The sequence below is a fragment of the Crocodylus siamensis genome, chromosome 1, assembly GCF_052110815.1.
Source record: "Crocodylus siamensis isolate JL-2025a chromosome 1, ASM5211081v1, whole genome shotgun sequence".
Lineage (NCBI taxonomy): Eukaryota > Metazoa > Chordata > Crocodylia > Crocodylidae > Crocodylus > Crocodylus siamensis.
The window spans coordinates 180,488,093-180,510,567 of NC_143395.1; the positions used below are offsets into that span (position 1 = coordinate 180,488,093).

General features: G+C 43.7%; 1 protein-coding gene across 3 annotated transcripts in view; it reads right to left on the reverse strand.

Moving 5' to 3' along the window:
- Positions 1 to 658: 658 nt before the first annotated feature.
- Positions 659 to 22,475, reverse strand: part of USP34 (ubiquitin specific peptidase 34) — a 242,410-nt gene continuing 220,593 nt past the window's right edge. For 2 of the 3 annotated variants that reach the window (XM_090050214.1, XM_090050223.1), the window contains 6 exons: positions 18,409 to 18,532; positions 16,493 to 16,572; positions 14,084 to 14,224; positions 13,810 to 13,956; positions 6,636 to 6,795; positions 660 to 3,907 (listed from right to left, as the gene is read on the reverse strand). In XM_090050214.1, coding sequence (XP_089906340.1) covers positions 3,297 to 3,907; positions 6,636 to 6,795; positions 13,810 to 13,956; positions 14,084 to 14,224; positions 16,493 to 16,572; positions 18,409 to 18,532 — 1,263 coding nt within the window. In that variant the 3' untranslated portion in view covers positions 660 to 3,296. Of the gene's footprint in view, positions 3,908 to 6,635; positions 6,796 to 13,809; positions 13,957 to 14,083; positions 14,225 to 16,492; positions 16,573 to 18,408; positions 18,533 to 22,475 lie in introns of all 3 variants that reach the window. The other variant, XM_090050232.1, reaches the window with a different exon arrangement.

A 22,475-nucleotide genomic window follows, 5' to 3' on the forward strand; every position in this document is an offset into this window, starting at 1 on the left:
TGGAAACTAGTCCCAGCCACGTAGGCAGGGGCTTGCTGGGAAATGGGAGTCCGCTGCTGGCCGGATCCGGCCCATGGGTCGGACTCTGCCCACCCCTGACCTAAGGGGGATATTTAAACGTAATTTTGGTTGAGTGGGCCACTAATGGCACAAGTTAAGAGACACAAAATCATTAGTCTGACATGATTCATAGACATTTGGGCTGGAAGGGACCTTGGAAGATCATCGAGTCCAACCCTCTGCCCCAGGGGCAGGAAGTCAGCTGGGGTCATAGGATCCTAGCAAGATAAACATCCAAATGTCCCTTGAAGGTGGTCAAAGTAGGTGCTTAAACCACCTCCGGCAGCAGGTTATTCCAAACGTTGGGGGCTTGGACAATGAAGAACTTCTTTACTATGTTGTCCAGCCTGAAACGATTCGTGGACAAAATAATGGAACAGCTGATACAACACTCAGACAGAAAGAGATAAAGGATAGGAATAATACCAGTCAACATGGGTTTATAGAAAACTGGTCTTATAAATCCAAACAATTTAAATTTTTTTAGAAATTGAAATTTTATTTTACAAAAAGGTAACTGCTGACGACTAACATACCTGAACTTATGTAACACATCTGACTTAGAACGTCAGAATGTTCCACTTAAACCCCCCGCAAAAAAGAAACCCCCAAATAAACCTGTTTTATGTTCTTATCGATAATCTGAAATAAAACCTAAAAGCAGATCTGTTAAAGTTTACAGATAACGTAAGGACTGATCAGAAGAATAAACACAGGAGAGGGAAATGTATTTGGGAAAAGTTATTTTGAAAAAAATGTAAATGTCCTGACTGGGGATTAACTGAACATGAGCTTACAGTGTGATGACATAGACAAAATGACTTCTGTGAACCTTGGAAAGGCTGTTGATCCTGTATAACTCACCGATGAGATTTATTACTGGAATACTGTGTCTATTTTCACTCCCATTTCAAGAAAGATATTGAAAAACAGTTCAGAGAAAGAACAAGGAAAATGGGAAAATCTGTGTGCAGCGAGTTTGAAAGAACTCCACCTATTTATCAAAGACAAGGTTAAAAGATTACAGGTTACTTGATCAGGAAATCTGTTGGAAGGACTTTTCTGATAGCAAAGGGAACTTGACTTCAGCAAAGGCATAAGAAGACACAATGGCTGGAAGTAAGAAAAGAGTAGTTAAAATAACAAATTTAAATAAGATGCAATTTTAAAAATATATAATTAACCACTGGAACAACTCACCTGGGAATGTAGTGCACTCTCCATCATTCAACATTTTAAAATTAGGATGGGATGTCTTTCTAAACATGCTTTATCTCAACCAAAAATTAACAGGCTGAACAAAAATTTCTCGGTAAAATCCTGACATGTTACGTAGGAGTTCAAACTAGATGATCATTATGGTTTCCCTAGCATTAAAATCTATGGAAGAAGTTGATTAGGGAGAATAAGTAAAGTTATTTTTAAGACGGGAAAATGAAGATTACATTAAAGTGATTCCGAGGTCTCTTCCAACTCTAATGTCTGTGAATCTATTTATGAATACGCTTAGAATAATGACAAGACTTTTTCAAGAAAGACTCAGCACCACACAAGCAGTATACAGGTAGCAAATGCCAGGAGAAGGATCAAGACTGAGGATTAGAAATGGTGTAAGAGGTGAGAGGAAAAAGGAGTTACAGTTTACAGTTAAAGGCAGAAATCACACAGTGTTCATGGAAGGAATTAAAGAAAAAACTTACTGAGAGCAGATGAGAGGAGATTTCTGATCACACAATCACTCTGTGAAAGAAATCAGGCACAAGACGAGAGAGCATGATACAGAAAACATGGCAAATGCTGATGAGTAAAACAAAAGTTCAGACGTGTGAATAAGCAGTGGCGCAGTAGGGCAGCCCCATGCCCAGGGCCACTACAATGCATGGGGTTGTGGTGGTTGCTGTAATGCTGATGGTGATAGTAAGGCCAGCTGCTTTTGCAGTGACTATTTTTGTATGCCCACCCCTCCTCCCCAGAAGACAACACCCACAGACTGCTGCCTCAGTTGGACTCCCCCGGCCTCCCTCTTCAGTTATGCTACTGTAAAAAAAGACAGGCACCTTTGGGGAAGGTGGGGATGCTACAGTAGGAATGAGGGGATGTGCTGCAGAGTCCATCTAAAAATGGAGACTGGAAAAGGAAGAGAATAAGGCTCAAAGTGGAAATGAAAATGGATTAAAATAGTGGAATGCACAAGGAGATGGAGGGGAGGGAGGAGGAAGAGAGATGAGTTGCCAGGGAAAGTGAGGGAACAAACTGAGATGGGAAGAGACAAAGGAAATGGCAGGGGACAGGAAATATCAGGGAAAAGAGGAAGCTAGAATTGAGTACAGGCACACACTGACAGAGTATTATTAAGGAAAGGAATAAAAGGTTTGGTTGGATTCTTGCCACATTTTATGCTTTTAAATTGTTGAAATGAGATAATAAGTTTTACTTAATTGTAAAAGTGTAAAGTTCATGCAAGTAAGACAAGAATAGGAAAGGACAGAGGTTTATGCATCCTGGAATGCATCTGAGAAGCATTTCTTAGCCAGCATCTATTTTCAGTTTTCAAGTGGTCTTTGGTGAGAAATCTAAAGACTGAAGCAATATATATCAACAAATTAAAAGTCATCACAATCAGTTTAATGAAGTGCACAGAATAGCAATCGGTCATGTCAATAAAAATAAAACAATTAATTTTACATCAAGTGTGCTTTATTTCCTCCACAGGTATTCTGTTAAATAAAGCACCATATATATACTGCCAGGCCACAGCTAAAGAGGATTCTTTACAGAATCAAATTTCTTGTGGTTGTTTAGTATACAAGTAAACTTAATTTTGATAATAAGAACCACAGCGATCTGAGGCAATCTGCCTCTATTATAAGGTACAAAACTGGCACAGAGGACACCATATTATACACAGTAAAAATGCCATAAGTTTAAATTACATCATACAGGGCAAGGAAGCCCTGTTCTCCCAGACAGCCATATTAAATGAAAGCCACTACAGTGAACTCTTAATTACATAAAACATATCCATTATCTGATTGCCCTTTAAGAAAGTGTATGGTAGATGCAAAAAGTTTTTTAATCTGGAGTTCTGCCTGACCAAGAATTAAGCATATAAATCTATCTTGCCATTCAAGCAGAGAGCACTGGACAAACTGAAGCACAAAACAGAAATAAGCAAAACTTATACAAACAGCATTTTTTGAAAAAAAGACTTAAAAGCAGACATGCTCCATCTAATGTCAAGAAGCAGCTTGGTTTCCTTTTCCAGATATCCTTGTGACCACGTGAATCGTAGACTCAATGGTCCTACACAGGATGTCTAAAATGTCATGCTGCTGCATGTGACTAAAAAGTCCTCTGGAATGGCCACAACCAATTGATAAACTAGTTTCAGGGTCCTGGGATGGTAAGGCTTGACCATCACAGCTTCTCAAATCTGCTAGGTCAGATAAAACTGCTGAAATTGATGTAGAAGGAAATTCGGAGTCATCCTCAGCTGCACTGGAATCCTTGGAACTCTGCAAGTCTTTAAACTCTTTGCATTCTTCAAATTTACCATTGCCTGACTGGTCTTCTGTGTGTTGTGACCTGGCGGTTAACATTATGTCTTCTGAAAATGAAGATGGAACTTCCATTCTGAACTCCTTAACAGAACTGTTTTCCGGGGAAGGAAGATCTTGTTCAGTGCCGGGATCAATGATTGAAGAGTCTCTTGTCTCATTATCTGAAGTGCTTGTTGGGGTTAATGCCTCCCGTGGTTCAGTTTTCATATCACTGATGCAGCTGTCTACAGTGTGTTCCTCATCGCTGCTGACCCGTCTTCTTTTTACAGGAGTAGCTCCTTCATCATCTGTAAAACCAAAATACCATTTTGTTCTGAAGTACCTTTCCATGGGGGATCTTTTTTTAAAATTTTTTTTTACATTTACAGTTAGTGTTAAGCTTCTGTATTTTACATTTTTCACCTTCAAAAGCCTTTATATATGGAAGCAAACATAATGGGTTACTGAAGGCTATTTCTTCAGAGGCTCATCACTCTGAGGAGTTCATTAACTATGACTGCCTACTCAAGATTCCATTTCTATAGATTCATGTGTGTGTGGGTGTGTGTATAATATATATATTCTAATATAATAAAGGCTTAGTTTGTCTGTCTCTGTCTGCCTGTCCATAACACTTCTGGCCAACTGTGCATACACTGCCGAGCGGGCAGGGAGTGACTGGTTGGGTGGCCTGGGCTCAAGTCTGCACCTCTGCCGGGGAAGTTTGGTGGTGGGGAACACACCCTGGCCATCTGAGCAGGGCTTCCCCCACCGCCTCCCTGCCTGAGGGTGAAAGGGGACATCACAGTGGTGGTGTCCCCCTGGTGCCTCCCCAGAACAACTGGCAGGGAGGGGAAGACAGTGGGCAATGATGGAGGGAGGGAAGCAGGGAGGCAGGTGGACGTGGGCCAGATGGACCTGAAGTGGCGGGGGTGAGGGGAGCGGGGTCAGACCAGAGCAGCGGTGGGGTGGGGAGCAGAGTCAGACCGAAGTGGCAGGGGGAAGAATGGGACTAGACCAAAGGGGCTGGAAGGGGGAGTGCTGAGTTGGACCGAAGCGGAGGGGGGGTGGGCATGGGGCCGGACGTGCCCCTCTAGTCATCCTTGATGGGCAATTTGCTAGTGTATATGTATATGTTAGGGCTGTGCGACGCTTCAGTTGCCAATTCGATTTGGTGGAGATTCCGCCTGATTCAGCGGCTAAATCTTCAAATCTGAATTGAATCAGGAGATCCTTTAATCTCTCCGAATCGAATTGGAACCTTCCAAATCGATTCTGAAATATTCAATGATTCGGACATAGACACTTCTTTAAATGTTTCTTCGACATACCTCAAGGTACCAAGCAGCTCCTGAATGCTGAGATGCTGGAGCAGATGGAGTGTCCCATGGAAGCACAGTGGGGTCCCCAGCGTGCTCAGTGGCAGACCCAGAAGTGGACCAGAAGCACTTCCGGGTCCACTTCCGGGTCCACTGTGGAGTGTGCAGGGGAGCACCCCCACAGCCTCCTGGCTCAGCAACTGGTACCTCCTGGGTCAGGGGGAGCTGATCGCTGAGCAGTGGACTCCCTGCGGTCCTGTGGGACGCTCCATCCACCCCACCATCTCAGTGCTCATGAGCTGCACCTGGTACCTTGTGGTATGTAGAAAAAACATTTAAAGCTGGGTCTATGGCCAAATCGCTGATTCTCCAAATCTTCCGAATTATCAGATCTTCAGGTTCCACCAACTTGAACTGGGACAGTGATCCAAATCAATGAACAGAATACAGCCCGCTTTGCACACCCCTAATCTATGTATATAATGTCTACAGTTGGAATCAGGACTCAAAGCTCTGCTGTTAAGAGGGCAATATATTTTCTACATTAGTTTTAATTAAAAATGCTTCTTTATTATATTCAGATTTCAAAAAGTTTTCCCTATTATACTAAATTAAATACTTCTAGTCTATGAGTAACTTGTCTCCACTGAGGTCACTGGCAAAATTCTTCCCAAATTCAATACAGCCAGAATTTCATCCCGAGTGTTAAGGATTGAAAAGGTATACTACTACTACTACTACATTTACAAAATTATTAGTTTGGATGACACTGTACAGACATTGTACTGGGCTGCTTCCCTATTATTTAGTTTACATATGGCAAGAGGCAGAAATGAAAGTAAGGAGTCAGAAAAATAAAAACAAAACAGTAACAATTACATAATACAGCCTCAGCAGGTTATTTATTGCATGACATACTTGTCAGGTTACTTTATGTAATTGGTCTTATTTCAGTATATTAATTAGTCAGTTAGTACTAGAAGTCTAACACGAAGGAGTGGCATTCATGGGTGATTTTAAAAAGGAGACAAAGGCACCATTCTAAGCAAGTTATTTCAGACATAGCAATGACATTGGAAAAAGACATAACAATAACTTAAAAAGCAGAGGAATTAGCATTAGGCAGGGCCATCCAACTCCCCAGTGGCAGGGGCTGCACCAGCAGGGTCCCAACAGCTGAGGCAATGGCATTCCTCTCACCTCCCTAGCTGCAAGCTACCCCAGCACTGCATGGGCATGTGGCTCCCCCCCACTGCTGCACTGTGCGGGCAGGTACCTCTCCACCTTCTTGGCTGCAGGCTCCTCTGACACTGCAAGCTGCCATGTCACCCTGTGCAGGGGCAGGAAGTAAAAACTAGAAAAGAGAGAGGGAGCCTGGAAATCCCAGTTGTAGCAGCAACTGGACTGATGAGAGGAGCAGTGGCCAAGGGGGGTGCAGGGTCTGCAAATAAACCCCTTGCAGGCTGCAGGTTGGACAGCCCTGGCATATGGTATCAGGACAGAAGCAGAAGAGGATGTTTCAACATGTAGGCAAATCACTTTGAAGGTGCAGACAAGGTTTCAGTTTTGTGCTAGGGAATGTGAAATTGGGAAATGTCTTACTGGGAAATTTCCAAGGCACGGATCAGGGTTTTGGTAGTGATGTTACAAAGCAAGAACAGACAGTATGGATATATCAAGTAAAAGAGAAGGAGCTGAAAATGACACCAAAGCAAACCTTTAGTTTTTCTTTCTTTGGCTTCTTGCTCTTGTAATGAGTTTCTTTGTTGTTGACAAGCCCTACATTTATTTAGCAGCTCTTGTAATGTGGGAATCAGGGCTGAATTCAGTTGTTTAGGAGTATGCACAGAAAGCAGCAACGCAAGTGCTCGAAGGTCCTATAGAAAACAAAAGCACAGAAACATGGTTAGCAAACATTTCAGATTCTTATTTTAAGGTTGATCCTTTGCCCTCGCACACAGAAATTTCTTTGTATAATTTGCAAAAATGTTACCAGAGGATCTGAACTTTTTGTGCTTCCAAAAGAACAAATTCCTAAATTTGTGCGCTCTGGAAATCTCCTAAGAGTATCTGCAATACCCTTAATGTAAACAAGGTCCTACTGACAAATTTAAGTTGTGGGTTTGGTTTGGACCTCATCATGCTCAATCCCATTGTGTTTTGCATTAGTTCTGTAAAATGAATAAACACACACAAGTCAACATGAACATGGGAAACCCAGGAACACAGGCTATGTTACTACATATCCATCCACTCTTTGTTCTTAGGGTACTTTGCAAAAGAGAATGCTGGAAAGCTTGCCTCACTTTCTGTCTCTAGACTACTTCTTGAACCTGGGTTCTTAATTCTAGATCCTGTCACTAAGAGATGCATCAGAAGATATCAAATTGTGCGCCAGCCAGATTACATTTTACTCCTCATATAAAATTCAGCAAAATCTAGAGCTAATATCAATGATCTACATCATCATTAATTAAACAGTGTCAATGACCTCTTCTGCAATGGTGCTATATTACACACACACACACACACACACACACACACACACACACATGCACGCACGCACTCTTTCCCCCTTTCTTATTGGAATAGGTTCACTTAGAAAAATGGAATGAGACTTTTTAATGAATACTCAATATATGTGTGTGGGCTTCTGAGGAAAAACGAATATTAAGCAATATCCTAGATTTTTTATTTTCAACTTTGCCTTCATGACCTTGTACAGGGGACTTTAGCAATAGGTGGCAATAGGAGCACTCTCCACCCCAGAGTGCTGAGGGAATTAGCAGAGGTCATTGCGGGACCCCTGGCACAGCTTTACGAGCACTCGTGGTGCTCTGGCGAGGTGCCAGAGGAGTGGAAAAGGGCCAGTGTGGTCCCCATTTTCAAAAAAGGGAGGAAGGAGGACCCAGGAATTATAGGCCTGTTAGTCTTACCTGGGTCCTGGGGAAGCTCTTTGAGAAAATTATCCAGGTGCACATCTGTGAGGGCCAAGCAGGGGAGTGTATGCTTAGGGGCAATCAACATGGGTTCATTAGAGGCAGGTCCTGTCAGACCAACCTGGTGGCCTTCTATGACCAAGTCAGAAAATCCTTGGACGCAGGTGTCATGGTGAATGTAGTCTTTCTGGACTTTAGGAAGGTCTTCAACACTCGCACCCCATCCTCATTAAAAAAAAAAAAAATCAGGCGACTGTGGTGCCGATGCCTACAGTCAGATGGGTCACAATTTGGCTGGAGGGTCATACCCAGAGAGTGGTGGTGGATGGGTCATTTTCGACCTGGAGGGATGTGGGCAGTGGGGTCCCCCAGGGCTCAGTCCTCTGGCCCACACTGTTCAACATCTTCATCGGCGACTTGGACAAGGGGTGAAAAGCACCCTGTTCAAATTCACAGATGACCCTAAGATGTGGGGAGAAGTGGGCACGCTAGAAGGGGGGGGACAGGCTGCAATTGGATCTGGACAGGTTACAGGGGTGGGCGGATGAGAATAGGATGGGATTCAACACTGACAAGTGCAAGGTGATGCACCTGGGGAGGAAGGACCAGCAACATACCTAGAGGCTGGGGAACTCCCTTCTCGTCAGTGCAGAGGCAGAAAAGAATCTTGGAGTCATTATAGACTCCAAGATGAACACAGGCTGAGTGTGGGGACACGGTCAGGAAGGCCAACCGCACCTTGTCATGCATCCATAGTTGCATCACGAGCAGGTCCAAGGAGGTGAACCTCCCCCTCTATGCGACACTGGTCAAGCTGCAGTTGGAGTACTGTGTCCAGTTCTGGGCGCCGCACTTCAGGGGGGATGTGGCCAGTATCGAGAGGGTCCAGAATAAGGCCACCCGCATGATCAGGGGGCAGCAGGGCAGGCCCTACAAGTGGAGGCTACAAGACCTGAATCTGTTCAGCCTCCACAAGAGAAGGCTGAAAGGGGATCTGGTGGCTGTCTATAAACTGGTCAAGGGAGACCAGCAGGCAATGGGAGAGTCCCTGTTCCCCCAAGGACTACTGGGAGTAACAAGGAATAACACGGCCATAAGTTGCTGGAGAGTAGATTCAGGCTGGACATCAGGAGGCGCTACTTCACTGTCAGGGTGGCTAGGATTTGGAACCAACTTCCAAGAGAAGTGGTGCTTGCCCCTATCCTGGGAGTCTTCAAAAGGAGGCTAGACAGACACCTTGCCGTGGTTGTTTGACCCCAGTAATCTTTCCTGCCGTGGCAGGGAGTTGGACTTGATGATCTGCTCAGGTCCCTTCCGACCCTACCAACTATGAAACTAAATTCTACTCTGAAAACAGACTATGTGAAATGGCTTGCTTTCTTATTCAGTGAGTCAGTTTCACCTGTGCAAACCTAAAACAGCAGCAAAGTCCAAGCTGGTCTTTAATACTGATGATACATGGAAAGGAACTAAACTAGTTTGATTCTCAGAACTAACTTGTGTTTGCAGGCTGTGGTTAAGGAATAAAAACATCCTAATAAACAATTACCTGATTCTACAGTAACTGTTTGTGAGATGTTTGTACATGTGGATGAATACTCATGGCTTGCATGAGACTTCTCTGCACAGGTGTTCATACAGTTTTCATGAACAGACACTGGTAGGGGAGGCTTTTTGAATACTACTGCACATATACAAAAGACCTCTAGGAGCCAGTTATTGTAAAGTAAATAACTGTTTGACTTCCCCCTGTCTTCCTCACAAATGAGGTCTCCAAACTCAACCTAGCAGAAAAAGTGTATTAGTTAGAGATGGACCGTCATGATGTTCCACCCTCCTCCCCCACTCCTTTACAGGAATGATCATAAGTAGATGTGACAGAGACAATACCAGAGGTTTATCCCAGACCTCCAGGGAGGTATGGTTCACAGCCTAGATCAGTGGTCCTCAGCTTTTGCTCTCTGTTGTTGGCCATGGACCAGCAAGTAATCTACTGCAGGCCACATCATACCTTGCTCTCTCTTTCTACCTGAAGAAACATGCATCTGTGGAAAACAAAGCTTTCTGTTGCCATAAACAATATCTGGGGGTCTGTAAACCATGGGTTAGAAACTACTGTCCGAAATAGTTTGAGATACGGCACGTTAGGCCAAAGAGAAGACCTCCAAGAAGTATGTGGAATACCTTCTGTGCTAGTCCTTTCTCTTAGCTCATCCAGAAGAGACAGTAGATGGTCTAGGAAAATAACTCTGCTAGAAGAACAATGCGCTAAAGAAGAAAACATTCCTCCTAGAAATGTTCTGAGTGCTCTTGAAGCCACACAGATGGGATAGATTTCTGAGGATAAGAAGGTCTCAAATAATTTTTATAAAAGGTAAGCGAGGGTCACAAAGCACAAGAACTTTAGATGTACCAGTGACATGAAATACATCAAGCTGGAAAGATCAAGCAGGGCAGTAGATGGCAGTGCTCAATTCTATGCTACCGCTTGCAATGCCTATAGCTCCAGGGGTGAGGAAGTCCAGTACTGAGCAAAAAGCAGTCACACACCACAGTTGGTTGCAGTACTAAGAAATTCAGCACTGAAAATTCTTTCATTGCCAATACCACAGCTCTAGTAGGTATCATGCTCATGCTAAATGGTACTAAGAGATGTAATATTGACACATGCTGCATCATGGTCAAACTGGCACCAACTTATACGAATGTCTTGAGAGTGTCTCAGTCTTTTCTTTGAAACCAAGACTAAAGACCAGTGTTGAAGTGGTAAAGTTTAAGTACATTCTTGTTTTCTGCAGGCAGCCTTGTCAGTGGCTGTGCTGCCAGGGCCTGTGATAGAGCCTTCTTGCTGAGTAAGATCATTTCAGTCTATCGTGTTAAAGAGAGACCCTTCCTGAACACCAGGGCACTTGCATTCTGAGGCTGGAAATTCATGGTTTTGTTTAAGCCTCTGAGTTAAATGCTGTCCACAAGTTTTCCATGAGGCAGCACTTCAGATGACACTCTCTGCTGTTTGTGCTTCCTGAATGACTAGCAGATCACGCACTTGGATGGTACATGACTCTCCCCTAAACAGTGAAGGCACATACTATTATGGCTACCGGTTAGGGGAATTCTCTCTCCACACTGACATGGTCTAAAACCTATAGATCTCTAAATCATGATGCTCGAAAACCCAAACATGAATTACTCTATTCCAAACCTTGTAAAATACAAGTTTGGGTTTTTTGTTCGGTTTTTTTGGGGAGGAGTGCCAATAGGCTGGAAAGAAGCACCATCTCAGGGGTCAGCAATGATTTTGGGCAGAATGCCAAAAACACCCACAACCTCTATTTGGAAGATGTGGGCATGCCTGGGGTAGATGTCAGGGCCCAATCCTTGTTGTGGTAGTGCAGCTCAGGCCCCTTACTTGCCATCCACCCTAAGGCACATGTGCATTCGCCACCAGCAACAAGGTAGGCTGGGACTCCATGTACCCCAGTCCAGCTGCTTGCAGCATCCCCGCCGCCTGCTGCAAGCAGCCCAGGCTCTGTGGTGGCTGGCAGAGACCTACTGAGAGCCTGAGCCAACTGTGGCACATAGCCAAGATACTGCAAGCAGCTGCACCAGGGTCCATGGAGACCTGGCTTGGCTCATTGGCAGCAGCGGGTGCGCACACACCTCAGGATAGATGGCAGGGAATGGCCTGGCATTGCACTGCCACAACAAGGATTGGGCCTCTTCTGGCTCCCCTACCACTCACCCAGAGGCAGGCGTGCACCAGCAGCTGGCAACAAGCTGGGGTAGGGCACTGCAGATCTTGGTGTAGCTGCTTGCAGCCTCCCAGCTGAGCGGGCCCCTGTCCCAGAGCCTAGGCTGCTCACAGCAGGCAGAAGGGAGGCTGCAAGCAGCTGCACTGAAGTCCACAGAGCCCCAGCCCAGCTTGTTGCTGGCTCCTGGTGCACGGCTGCCTCTGGGCAGATGGTGGGGGAGAGGGAAGGGGCTAGGTCTTTGTTGTGGCAGTGCAGCCCCAGCCCCTTCCTTGCCATCCACCCTGAGGCACACATGCCAAGTAAAACTCATTCCCATGGCACACTGATATGCTTGTCAGGGGTTGCTAACCCCTGCACTATTCAATATATGAAATATTTACAGTAATAAGTTACAGTAACAAGATAAAGGGCACTCCTCGTCTGCCAGTGGGGGTCATTCTGCCCTGTGGAGGGTAAGTACACAGGTATGCAAACCACACATACGACTCCGACTGGGCACCGCTGCTGAAAGCTGTGTGAACCCCTGAGAAGGGGTGCACACACAACCATGCAGGATCCACTTATACAGATACTCCAAGAATACCATTTTATCTACAAGATGGATATATTTAATCACTAAGGTACAAACACAGACTGTATTTATGCTAATTTTTTATTTAAGTAGAAGGTGTTGTTTTTTTTTTAAAGAAAGCCTCTACAGGAACAAGTTTTTAACCTCAGTGCATGAAGCCAGATCATTTGCGTCAGTAAAATGTTTTTCTGTTGTGTCAATCTCTGGAAAAATTGGCAAATGCAATGACAAAGGTTTCCCTTCGCCTATAGCTTCTGCAACATCAGTCTTGGGGATTTCTTTCAAATACAGGTGGCTCTTTAGCAATTTAGAGAAGTGTATAGCTTGTCTGTTGAAACATTTGTCTGTGGAAGACGGTTTTCATCACAACTATTATTTGCAGACTGGTTGGATTTAGGAGGCACCAGGAGGAAAGGAGGAGGGTGTGAAAAAGCTCTTGGTTAACATATCCATTGCCTTTTTTACAGCTTTGTCCTATGAGCTGTTCCAAGCCAGTGACTTGAAGAAATTGTTTTCACCATTGGGCCAAAGGAACACAGGGCAAAGGGTGTGCCCTGAAACCCAACCCTGGAATTCTTGTCCAAGGAGGAATAAGGGGATGTTTCCTAGGTTTTCTTAATCCTGTATTTTTTGTTATTTGACTACCTAGCACCTGCATTAGAGAAATAACCAAAACGTATTGTATTGGGATGGGAGGGCACAAAGGTCAAGCAAACAGATGCCTGTGCCTCTTGTCATGCCACATACAGTGGTGGTGGTGAAGGTGATATCAATTTGTGCTGTTATTTAGCAGTGGAAGTCTGTTTATATTATGAAACTATAGCATGGGGAGCTCAGAACTGCCTGTGCTCTCCAGCCACCCCAGACAGGTGACTCCAGGGACTTGATCCTGTGCACCCAGTACAGCAATTCCTGCACAGGGTTGGGCCCCTCCAGCCCTGGGAGTGCCTGCTCAGCTTTCCCTGATGAGGGGACACCCATCGAGATATCCAGGGCCAGTCTCTGTAAGTAGGCAAAGCTGGGGTTTCCCTGCTTACTGAGACACAGCCCTGAGGATGCATCCCAGGGGTGCATCTTGGTAGGCTGGAAAAGCTAGGCAGGTGCTCCCAAGACTTGAGAGACTTGATCCTGCATGGGAATTCTAAGGGTGTGCAGGAATTCCCAGGAGAACATACTGTCCCACAGCATCAACAGGCAGGACAATGAGCGACATGGATTTCACTGATCTGCTTCAACTGGCAACGCCTATTTCTAGTCTCAGAGACACAGGTCCCCATAGCACAGACAGACAACAAAGGTGGAACAATAAAAAAAAAACAGGCAGCAAAAGAACTAAAACTACATAAAAGAACTTCAGAGCGGTGCTCCAGTGCTGACTGCCAATTTTCCTTAACAGAGTCACAAATTCTAGCAGAGCTGGTCCATCACTCCTGGATTTAGTGTCACCCTCAGAGAGATCTCCAGTCGTCTCTGACCAACTGGCAAGAGGGGACACATGCATACTGGGGCAGTCAAGATATTCACTAAATAGATTCCTTTCATTGTAGACAATCTACAGAAGCTCTGCCATACAAGGTAAACAGATTCTTTTTAAAAGACTGTTATTGTGAAGGCTTAGGTAGGACTTACCCCATTCAAAGTAGAGCTTGCTTTGGAAATTTCAACTCGCTGGCTGCTGAAATCTGATTCTAGACTTTGATATTGATTTATTAAATTTGTAATTAGAGTATTGATTAAATTGGCACAGTTTGCTTCAGAAAAAACCTGCCCCTGAACCTGTAAAAGAACATAATTATTTTAGAGCTGTAAAAAGGCTAGATGCGTGAAATAAATATCCAAAACTAATACAATGTGCACCACTGCATTCTTGCTAACTTTAAACACCACTTAAAATATCACATACCTTTAGAAGAAAGTGTGTTAAGAAGGTATACACAATATTATTGTTAAGAAAGGTCCTTTCATCCATTAGAATGCATTTTATATATTCTGCAAAAACTGGATCTTCACACAGGAGCTTAACACAGTTCTTTGACATGGCGGACTAAGGATAGAAAAATAAATGTGGAAAAAATATTGCTGCAAAGTTAATTTAATTTGGTAAGAGACTGATGAGAAAATACTTTATTTCATACAGAAAGTTTTTCACTGGCATCAAAGAATTAGAAATGTATTCGTTGTTATTGTCCCAAAGCTACTCTTTGATTGAGATTATAATGTGTGGGAGTGGAGACCTGTGTATTAAACATGACTCAACTCCCCTGGTGTGTGAAACAGATGCTGCCTGTCTTGTTTAGGTGCAAGGGATCCTCTGGCAATGGAGCAGGTGGGGGTCTACTGCACAAAGGAGCCAAATGGAGGGGGTCTTCAACATAAATTATACTAGTTAAACGTAACAGTTATGTTCATAAACCTCACAACAACATTTCTAAATAAATATGACAGCCTCAATGCTGTCAGTGTTAGCACAGTCAGTATTTCCCACATTTTTGTTTTAGAACCTGGCCATATAACATCTATACAAAAGTCTCAGTTTAGGATGATTTAATTTTTAAAAAAATTTTTAGGGATTGTTTTCACATAGAAAGAGAGGTTCTCACTGGCCAAATTCAAACTTAGGCCCCCTCCACACTTACACGTTAGGCATGACTGACCAGTTAATCAAGCCTTAAATTGTGACCCAGCTACACATTCAACCAATCAATGACATGATAAAACAAACAATAAGCTACAAAGTTATTCCACGAAAAAATGTGGGTGACTTTGTAGCTTGTTCTAATCATGCCATTAATTGAAACTGTGGCCAAGAGCTCCCCGGTGGCTGGGAGCCCCAGCAATGCTGCCAGCCCCACTGCTGACAAGCCTTGCAGTGGCAGCAGCACTCTCAGTGCTGACCCTGCTGTGAACATCATCAGCTCCGGTACTTGCAGTGGGGAGAACACTGTCACTGCTGCAAGCCTTGTAAGGTGTGGGGCTCACAGCGGGGGCAGTATTATCAGCGGCGCAGCTCTCAGTGATGGTAGTGTTCGTTTCACTGTCCCCGCTGTGAGACCTACACCTGACAAAGCTTGAAGAGGCAGCAGCTTTCTACCTGCTGTAAGTCCCACAGCCAGGGGAGCTCGCAGTGGCAGCAGCATTCCTGACGCAAGCCCTGCACATTACGAGGCTTGCAGTATAAATAGTGTTCTCTCTGCTGCAAGCCCTGCAGTTGATGAGGTTCACAGTGGAAGCAGCACTGGGAATGCCAGCAGTGGGGCTCACAACCACAGGAGCCCGAGATTATGATCCCAGGTTCCTCCCTGCACTGGTGATAAGGCAGGATGGAATCTAACGCACAATCCCACAATCATGTTTCCTGCTATGCATGTGTGGCATGGCAGGAGGCATGATTGTGTGGCTTATGCAGAAGATCCCATTGTGCCTTTATCTGCATATGTAGAGGGACCCTTAGATACATATATTCCAATTTCCCTTCCTATTTAACACAGTCTTCACTTGCTACCTTAAACTGTTGAGTGGGGTATCTGGAAGTTAAAACAGTTCTAGTCTATTAAACAGAGGGATCCATCAAACCAATATATGTGTACTATATTTTCTTGTGTACTAGGGTACAGTCCAATTACAGTGAACTTGGATTTCAAAAGGCAGGGGAAACAATCCCTATTGCAAGAGATCACAGACCTCTGAACTGCAAATATTTCTCCATGTATGTAATGTTATTTATGGACACTTCTGTAGCATCAACTAGCATCATACAGCTGTCCACTAGGGCACCCTCGGGGAAGATGGATACAAACTCCTTGGAAGGCTGCTTCAGGCTTAATACCCAGAAAACCTCCTTCACAGTCAGAAGTAAATTGGAGACTGGAATAAACTCCCTCCAGAGGTGGTGCAGTCACCTTCCCTGGAGGTTTCCAAGAGGAGACTAAACAATCACCTCGCTGGGGTTACCTAACCCCAGTTGTCTTCCTGCCTAGAGTCGGGGGACTGCAAGGTCCCTTCCAGCACTTAACAATTTATGAATCTATGAATCAGAACCAAAAAAGATGACAAATTATCACTGGCTAGTTTTTCTTGGATTGTTCAAATGCAAGGCACAATATACAAGCAAAGTGACAAACATTATGTTAATTTTTTTTTATATTACCACTATGAACTAAGAAACATCCAGGAAATTTTAATAGTGTTCTGAATTTAATTTTAATTAACCTTATAAATTACTGTTTCAGAGCAATTAACTTTGAACAGCTCATAATTTTCACAAATATCTTGTAAATATTCTCAATTAATTCTCAAACCTATTTAACTTTACCTGAGTCTGGCATAGTTCAGTCCACAGTTTGGGAAACAATGCAAGGTGAAGCGGTAAACCTTCATAAGCAACTAGGACACCTGGAATTTTGAGAAAGCGCAAAACTGAATACATGCTGAAATACATGAACTGGATCGCTGACTGACACAAATAGGTTGGATGCATCATATCACTTCAGAGAATTACATCTTGACCAATTACACATGATTATCCAAGAACTATAGTTTGCTAAGTTTTTATAGCGCAATTAGTATGTTGTTATAAAAACCTGTTATCATAAAAATTTGTATTTGCCATTTCTGCATGTATATAAAAAAAAAAACCAAAAACAAGGTCCACCAACTGAAGTAGGGCTAGGTCTATGTATTTATGTAAGTGGAAATGTAGCATTTTACTTCAATACCTTTTTTTATTTTAATGTTTACTGTCAACAATTTATCAGGTTTTATTTTTTAAAGATGACATGACGTGAACACTGCAAACAGATTTGAAACAAACTTTATCTTAAACCCCAGTGTAATCTAGGCAAACTTAATACAACTCTATTTATGGGACAAACTGCTCAAGAGAGAAAGATATATGCCCCTGATAAACTTTATAGCTCAAAAATCCCATATTAAAAGCCAAACGTCCTATATGGAAGATGGTAATGTGATAGTGATATTGTAGCTGTGATGCTCAAGAACCTACACAAGAGGCAAGGATTTCTTAGGACGATACCTTTTATTGGATCAACTACGTAGTTGGGATAAAGTAGGACAAGTTTTCAAAACAAGACATTCTTCATCAGGTATGTGGAAGAAGCAGAGATGGGTGGTTTGAACAAAGAATAGCTTATCAATGGTTCAAGGAGTTCTTATCTCTCAAAACTCATCCCCACAGTATCCAAAATGTTCTAACAAGACATAGTTCTTTTCTCATTACAAAATCACAGCGTTTAGGTTGTGTCTACATGGTGAATTTCCTGACATCACAATCATGTTTCTGTGTGTATACACCTACCACATTGTTTAACTATGTTTTGGAAAATCAGAATAGCCATTCCAGCAGACCTCGCTTATAAAATGATCTGCAGTTTATCAAGCTATTCAGGCTAGGATGTCCCACCACAATGAGAGCAGGGAGAAAGGAGGATTAGCTAAACCAGTTAGAGTTAGCAGTCTTTTGTCTGAACACTGATAAAAAAAAAAGTCTGACCAAACAGAAGGAAGGCAGCCAGGTGCTGGTGTAGACCTCTTCCAGATGTGAAACAGTTGCCACGTGTGCAGGTACAAGCCATGCTCACTAACTGGTCACAAACTCAAGTAGAAGCTGTGCTCAAGTCACTGGCTAAAAACAGGCTCAGATGTAAAGTGACAAGCTAATGCCTACCAACAATGGTTTCTGGTTGCTTAAGTAAAATGAAATGATGATGGTCTTAGCCATTCTTGGATAGATGCAATATCCACAGCTCAGAAATTGTTGTTAAGAGTTGGTACTGATGAGAACCCTTAATGACAGTTAAAAGAGGAGCTGAGGTTTCATTCATTCATCCAAAAGCACTGAGGTAAGGGAAAAGGTTGTCGACTTCAGTGGCCTTTAAATGGGCTTGGATATTAAATTCCCCACCTCACCAGTAGTAATACCACTTATTGCATCTCATCTCTGAGATTGGCCTGGAAGATGGCAGTGGTGTGGATTAGATTATGCTAGTATTGTGCACATTTTACTGTTCTATGGATAAAAAAAGCCAAACACTTCAGTCTCCAAAATTATTACTATGGTTAATTTCACAAGTACTACATACATTATATAAAATAATTATACTGAATTATATTTAAAAGGCAAGAGTATAATTATCTCTAATTACCATTACAGAATCTTAAATGACAACAGTACATTTACACAGTATTTATTATTTAACTTTCAATACTTACTCATTTTTACTAAAGTTTCAGTAAATTTTTCACAGTTGATTGCAACTCGACATAGTAGATGTATGAACTGATGATATGAAAAGAAGTAGTCTAGCAGCATACGATCGTAAACATCATCTTTGCCCTGGAGGTTTAAGAAGACTTCATAAATGTTTAAACCTAAGTGAGTTAACTAAACAGCTAGGCAACTACCTAATCTACCTAAAATTTAGTTTAATAATCCTACTGCACATTCCAATTTTTCTAAAGCATTCTTCAATGTAGAAAGTTCACTGAGAATTTCCAAGTTTAACTCAAAACAAGTTCAACATGAACACTTATAAAGTAACTTCAGTTTAAAGCATAGACAGCTATACTCTTCAGAATACGACATATCAATAGCCAGAGTAATAGCTATCTGAAACTATAATTCTTAGGAGTAATTTTTATACATTAGCTTTTAAAACCAAAACTGTCAAAGGTGTTTTAATCCAGCCTAAAGTCACATCTGGTTTTACAATCCAAAATATTTTAGATATTAAATTTATTTAGTATCTGTTTTAAATTTTGAGTGACTGTCTACATGTTCTAGTCCAGTTGACTACAAAGCAATTATCACTATGGACCTACCTAAATTGCAGTGGAAGTTTGTGGTGCAGTGATGCCTTTAATTTTGCCCTTTCTGCTGCATCACCCCTCTTCCCCTGAATGGCTGAATTCAGCCACTCAGTGCTGGGGAGGGAAGGGGGGTGGGGGGCACACTACAAAAAGAATGAGATTAAAGGCACCTCTGCACCACAAATTTCCATCGCGATTTGGGTAGGTCCTTTGTTATCACACATTTGGAATTGGGGGAGTAACCATAGAACAGCTCTATCAAAGTTTGCCTCCCATCTGAAAGCCTGTGGAAAGAAGATCAGTGTGTTCAGAGCTCCAGACAGCAGCACTACACATATCAGATACTGGTATTTTAACTAACCAAACGGTAGAGGCTGCGTTAGTCCTTTTGCAATGGCTGCAGGATCATTTCTAGTGATCTCACATGATCTGAAACACTATGGGCAACCTCTGAATAAGTAAGGATTGTCCTTGAACCCTCTCTGCAAATGTCACTAACAGTCCAGGAGAGAACTAATTTGTTGTGTTTAAATAAACAATTAAAGCTTTCATCATACCTGAAATGTGGAGCTTCATGTCACTTGGTGGGGGATTATGAGCTTTTAGGGGAAGAAATGGAAAGTAGGCAGGCTGTTCTAAAACCTGGGAAACAAGGAATTCAGCAAGAAGCCTAGGGAAAACCTTACCTTTACAGAATATAAGTAAGGGAAGAGTAGGGGAATTGAGTTTCTGTCCTTCCATCTCCTGAAGTAAAAATTACCAGAAAGGCTGTCATAATTGCCAATCAATACTGGTAGAAAACTGCCACAGGCTCAAATGGGATTCTATTCATTTAGTGAGAACTATGTTGAGGTCCCAGGACTGGGAGGAAACTCCTTAACTAATGGAAACAGAAGTAAGGCCCTCAAAGTTTTCAATACTTAACTCTAGTTGGCAACCTATGGCCCAAAGAGCCACTAGGGGTATTCTGTGGAGCTGAGGCTTTGGCAGTATTCAGTGGCGTGGACATTGCTTGCATTGCAACGTACAGTGCAGAGCATCCCCATGCTGTGCCACAGCCAGGCAATGGGAAGAAGCAATGGCAGCCTGGTCCTGGTGCTGGCCCATCTTGGACCTGAGCTGAGACATTCTAGCCCACCGGTTCCTGACTGCCACTCTCAAAGTTTCCACAGAAGTTGCTGCTAAACGTACCCTAACTGAGCTGAAACTCTGGACTGCTTCAAAGCAAACAAGCAGTCCAGGATGGCTGAAATTAAGGGCTATGCCCACACTGGAAATCGCAATGTAGTTTAAAGATACCCATGTAAGATGCTGTCTAGCAGCAGCCCCATGCAACTCAGTGAGGAATAATTTATAACGATAGCTTGGGTGTGTATTATCAAAGCCCCAAAGTTAGCAGTGGCTGCAGGGCCAGGGAAAGGTTAACTTGGCTTTTGGCAGTAAGAACTGACACCTCTTGCAGCACCCACCTACCCTCCAGCTCTGCTCCATGAGACAGGAGGGCTGAGCCCGCTGCCTCTATTACAGCTTCTCCCTTTATTGAGTACCTGGGGCTGGAGTGACAAACACAAAAGCTATCCATGTAATAAGCTGTGGGCTGGCCACTAGGGGTGTATGAAATGTTGATGGGCGTTTCGTTTTGAAGCCGTTTTGACTTGTTTTGAGCTCGAAACAGTGAAACTGAAACAAAACAAAAGGCTTTGAAACTAAACAGTGGCACTCAAAACGTTTAGAAAGTTTTGGAATGTTTCAAGTTTCAAAGCCGGTTTGCTAACCAACTAAGGAGAGGGAGGGGAAAGAGGGGAGGACTTCTCTGACATTGACATCTAGCTCCCGGTTGGATTCCCCAGCTCTCTGAATGCTTCCCCCAGCTCTCTGATCATTTCCCCAGCTTTTTCCTCCTGCTTGGTGCTGCCACTGGCCCCAGCCTCAGCAGCAGCTTGCTGAAACCTGGCGCACAGATCTGGAGGCTTGTGTCCCCTGGGAGAAGCTGGGGTAATGATCAGAGAGCTGGCAAACTGACCCGGAGGATGGCAAATCAAACAGGGAGCTGAACATGTCCCCAGTTCCCAGTTTAATTCCCCAGCTCCCTGATCTTTCCCCCAGCTCTTCCTGGGGGACTCAGGCCCCCAGATGATGCAGGATGACAGCAGGCTGTTGCAGTCAGCTGGGGATGGTGGCAGCTCTGGGCTATTTCTCCAGCCAGGAGCAGCAGCCTGCTGAAACCCTGCATGCAGGTCCAGTGGCTGTGCCCCTCAGGAAGAGCTGGGGGAAGCGATTAGAAAACTGGGGAATTGAACCAGGAGCTCTGGCTGACACATGGAGCCGTCCCAGCTCCCAGGCAGTGTGTGGTGCCCTGCCAAGCCATGGTGCACCCGTGCAATGGTGTAGCCATCACGCAGATGCCAGGCAGGAAGCAGGAAGGGAGGGCAATCCCTGCTTCCCTGTGTTGTGCAGGGGGGCTCTGCCATGAGCCCTGAGAGGCCCCAATTGCCACTGCTGTAGCGGCTGAGTGTGGGGCTTTTTTTTTTTTTAAAGCTCTGCACTCACCAGCTTGGAGCATGTGGATGACAGCATGCTGCCGCTGCTGGCTCGGGCCAGCACCAGCACCAAAGTCTGCCTGGTGCAGCCCGTGCTGAGTGTCAGAAAGAACCCAGTGCTGATACTGGCCCCAGTCAACAGCAGCAGCCTGTCATCCCACACGCATACCCGGGGGCCTGTGCCCCCTAGGAGGGCTGTGCCAGACACACAGTCCCACACCCCCAGTCTGTATCATACTACAATCTGCAGTTTAGACATGCCCTGAAATAGTCAAAGATAAAAATACTGCTGAGCCACTTAGATGGAAACAGAACCACATATGGGATTCTGCTCAGCAGGTCTTCACAGGGTATCCATTGGACAGATATACTGATCTCCACCAAGCTTACAGAGACCTAAAAGGAAAACTGGTGTGATGCATGATACAAATGTGTGCTCCATGAACTATGAAATGCATTAGATGATCATGGAGAATTTCAAACCACAAATGAACACACTGAAAAGCTGAGGGTAGCTCTGTGGCTCCCTTTTCTTCTGGAGAAGCAGGAAATAATGGGGAATATAAACCCTTCCATCTGAGCTCCAGAGGGAACTTTACTGCTCCCAGTGGCAAAAGAAAGTCCATTTCCTACATGCTCTTAAGGGGTGGTCCCTGAAGTGGGAAGGGGTTCAAGAGACAAGAACAGTCTGAAAATAGATTTAATCTTGTTTCCTTTCTATTCTGAGGACATTTTGATCCAAGATTCTCTCATTATAAACCTCTTGGGGGAAAAAAAAAAGATTTCTAAACATGATATAAGAGGAAAAAAAATCCAAAGGAGTCTGGTTAGGCTCCTGACATTCACATCATAACCAGATTTTGGCAGACACTCTAAGTGGAACTCTGCCTCTTCCTCAGGGGCTCTGATGGTCACTACTGCAAGTTATAC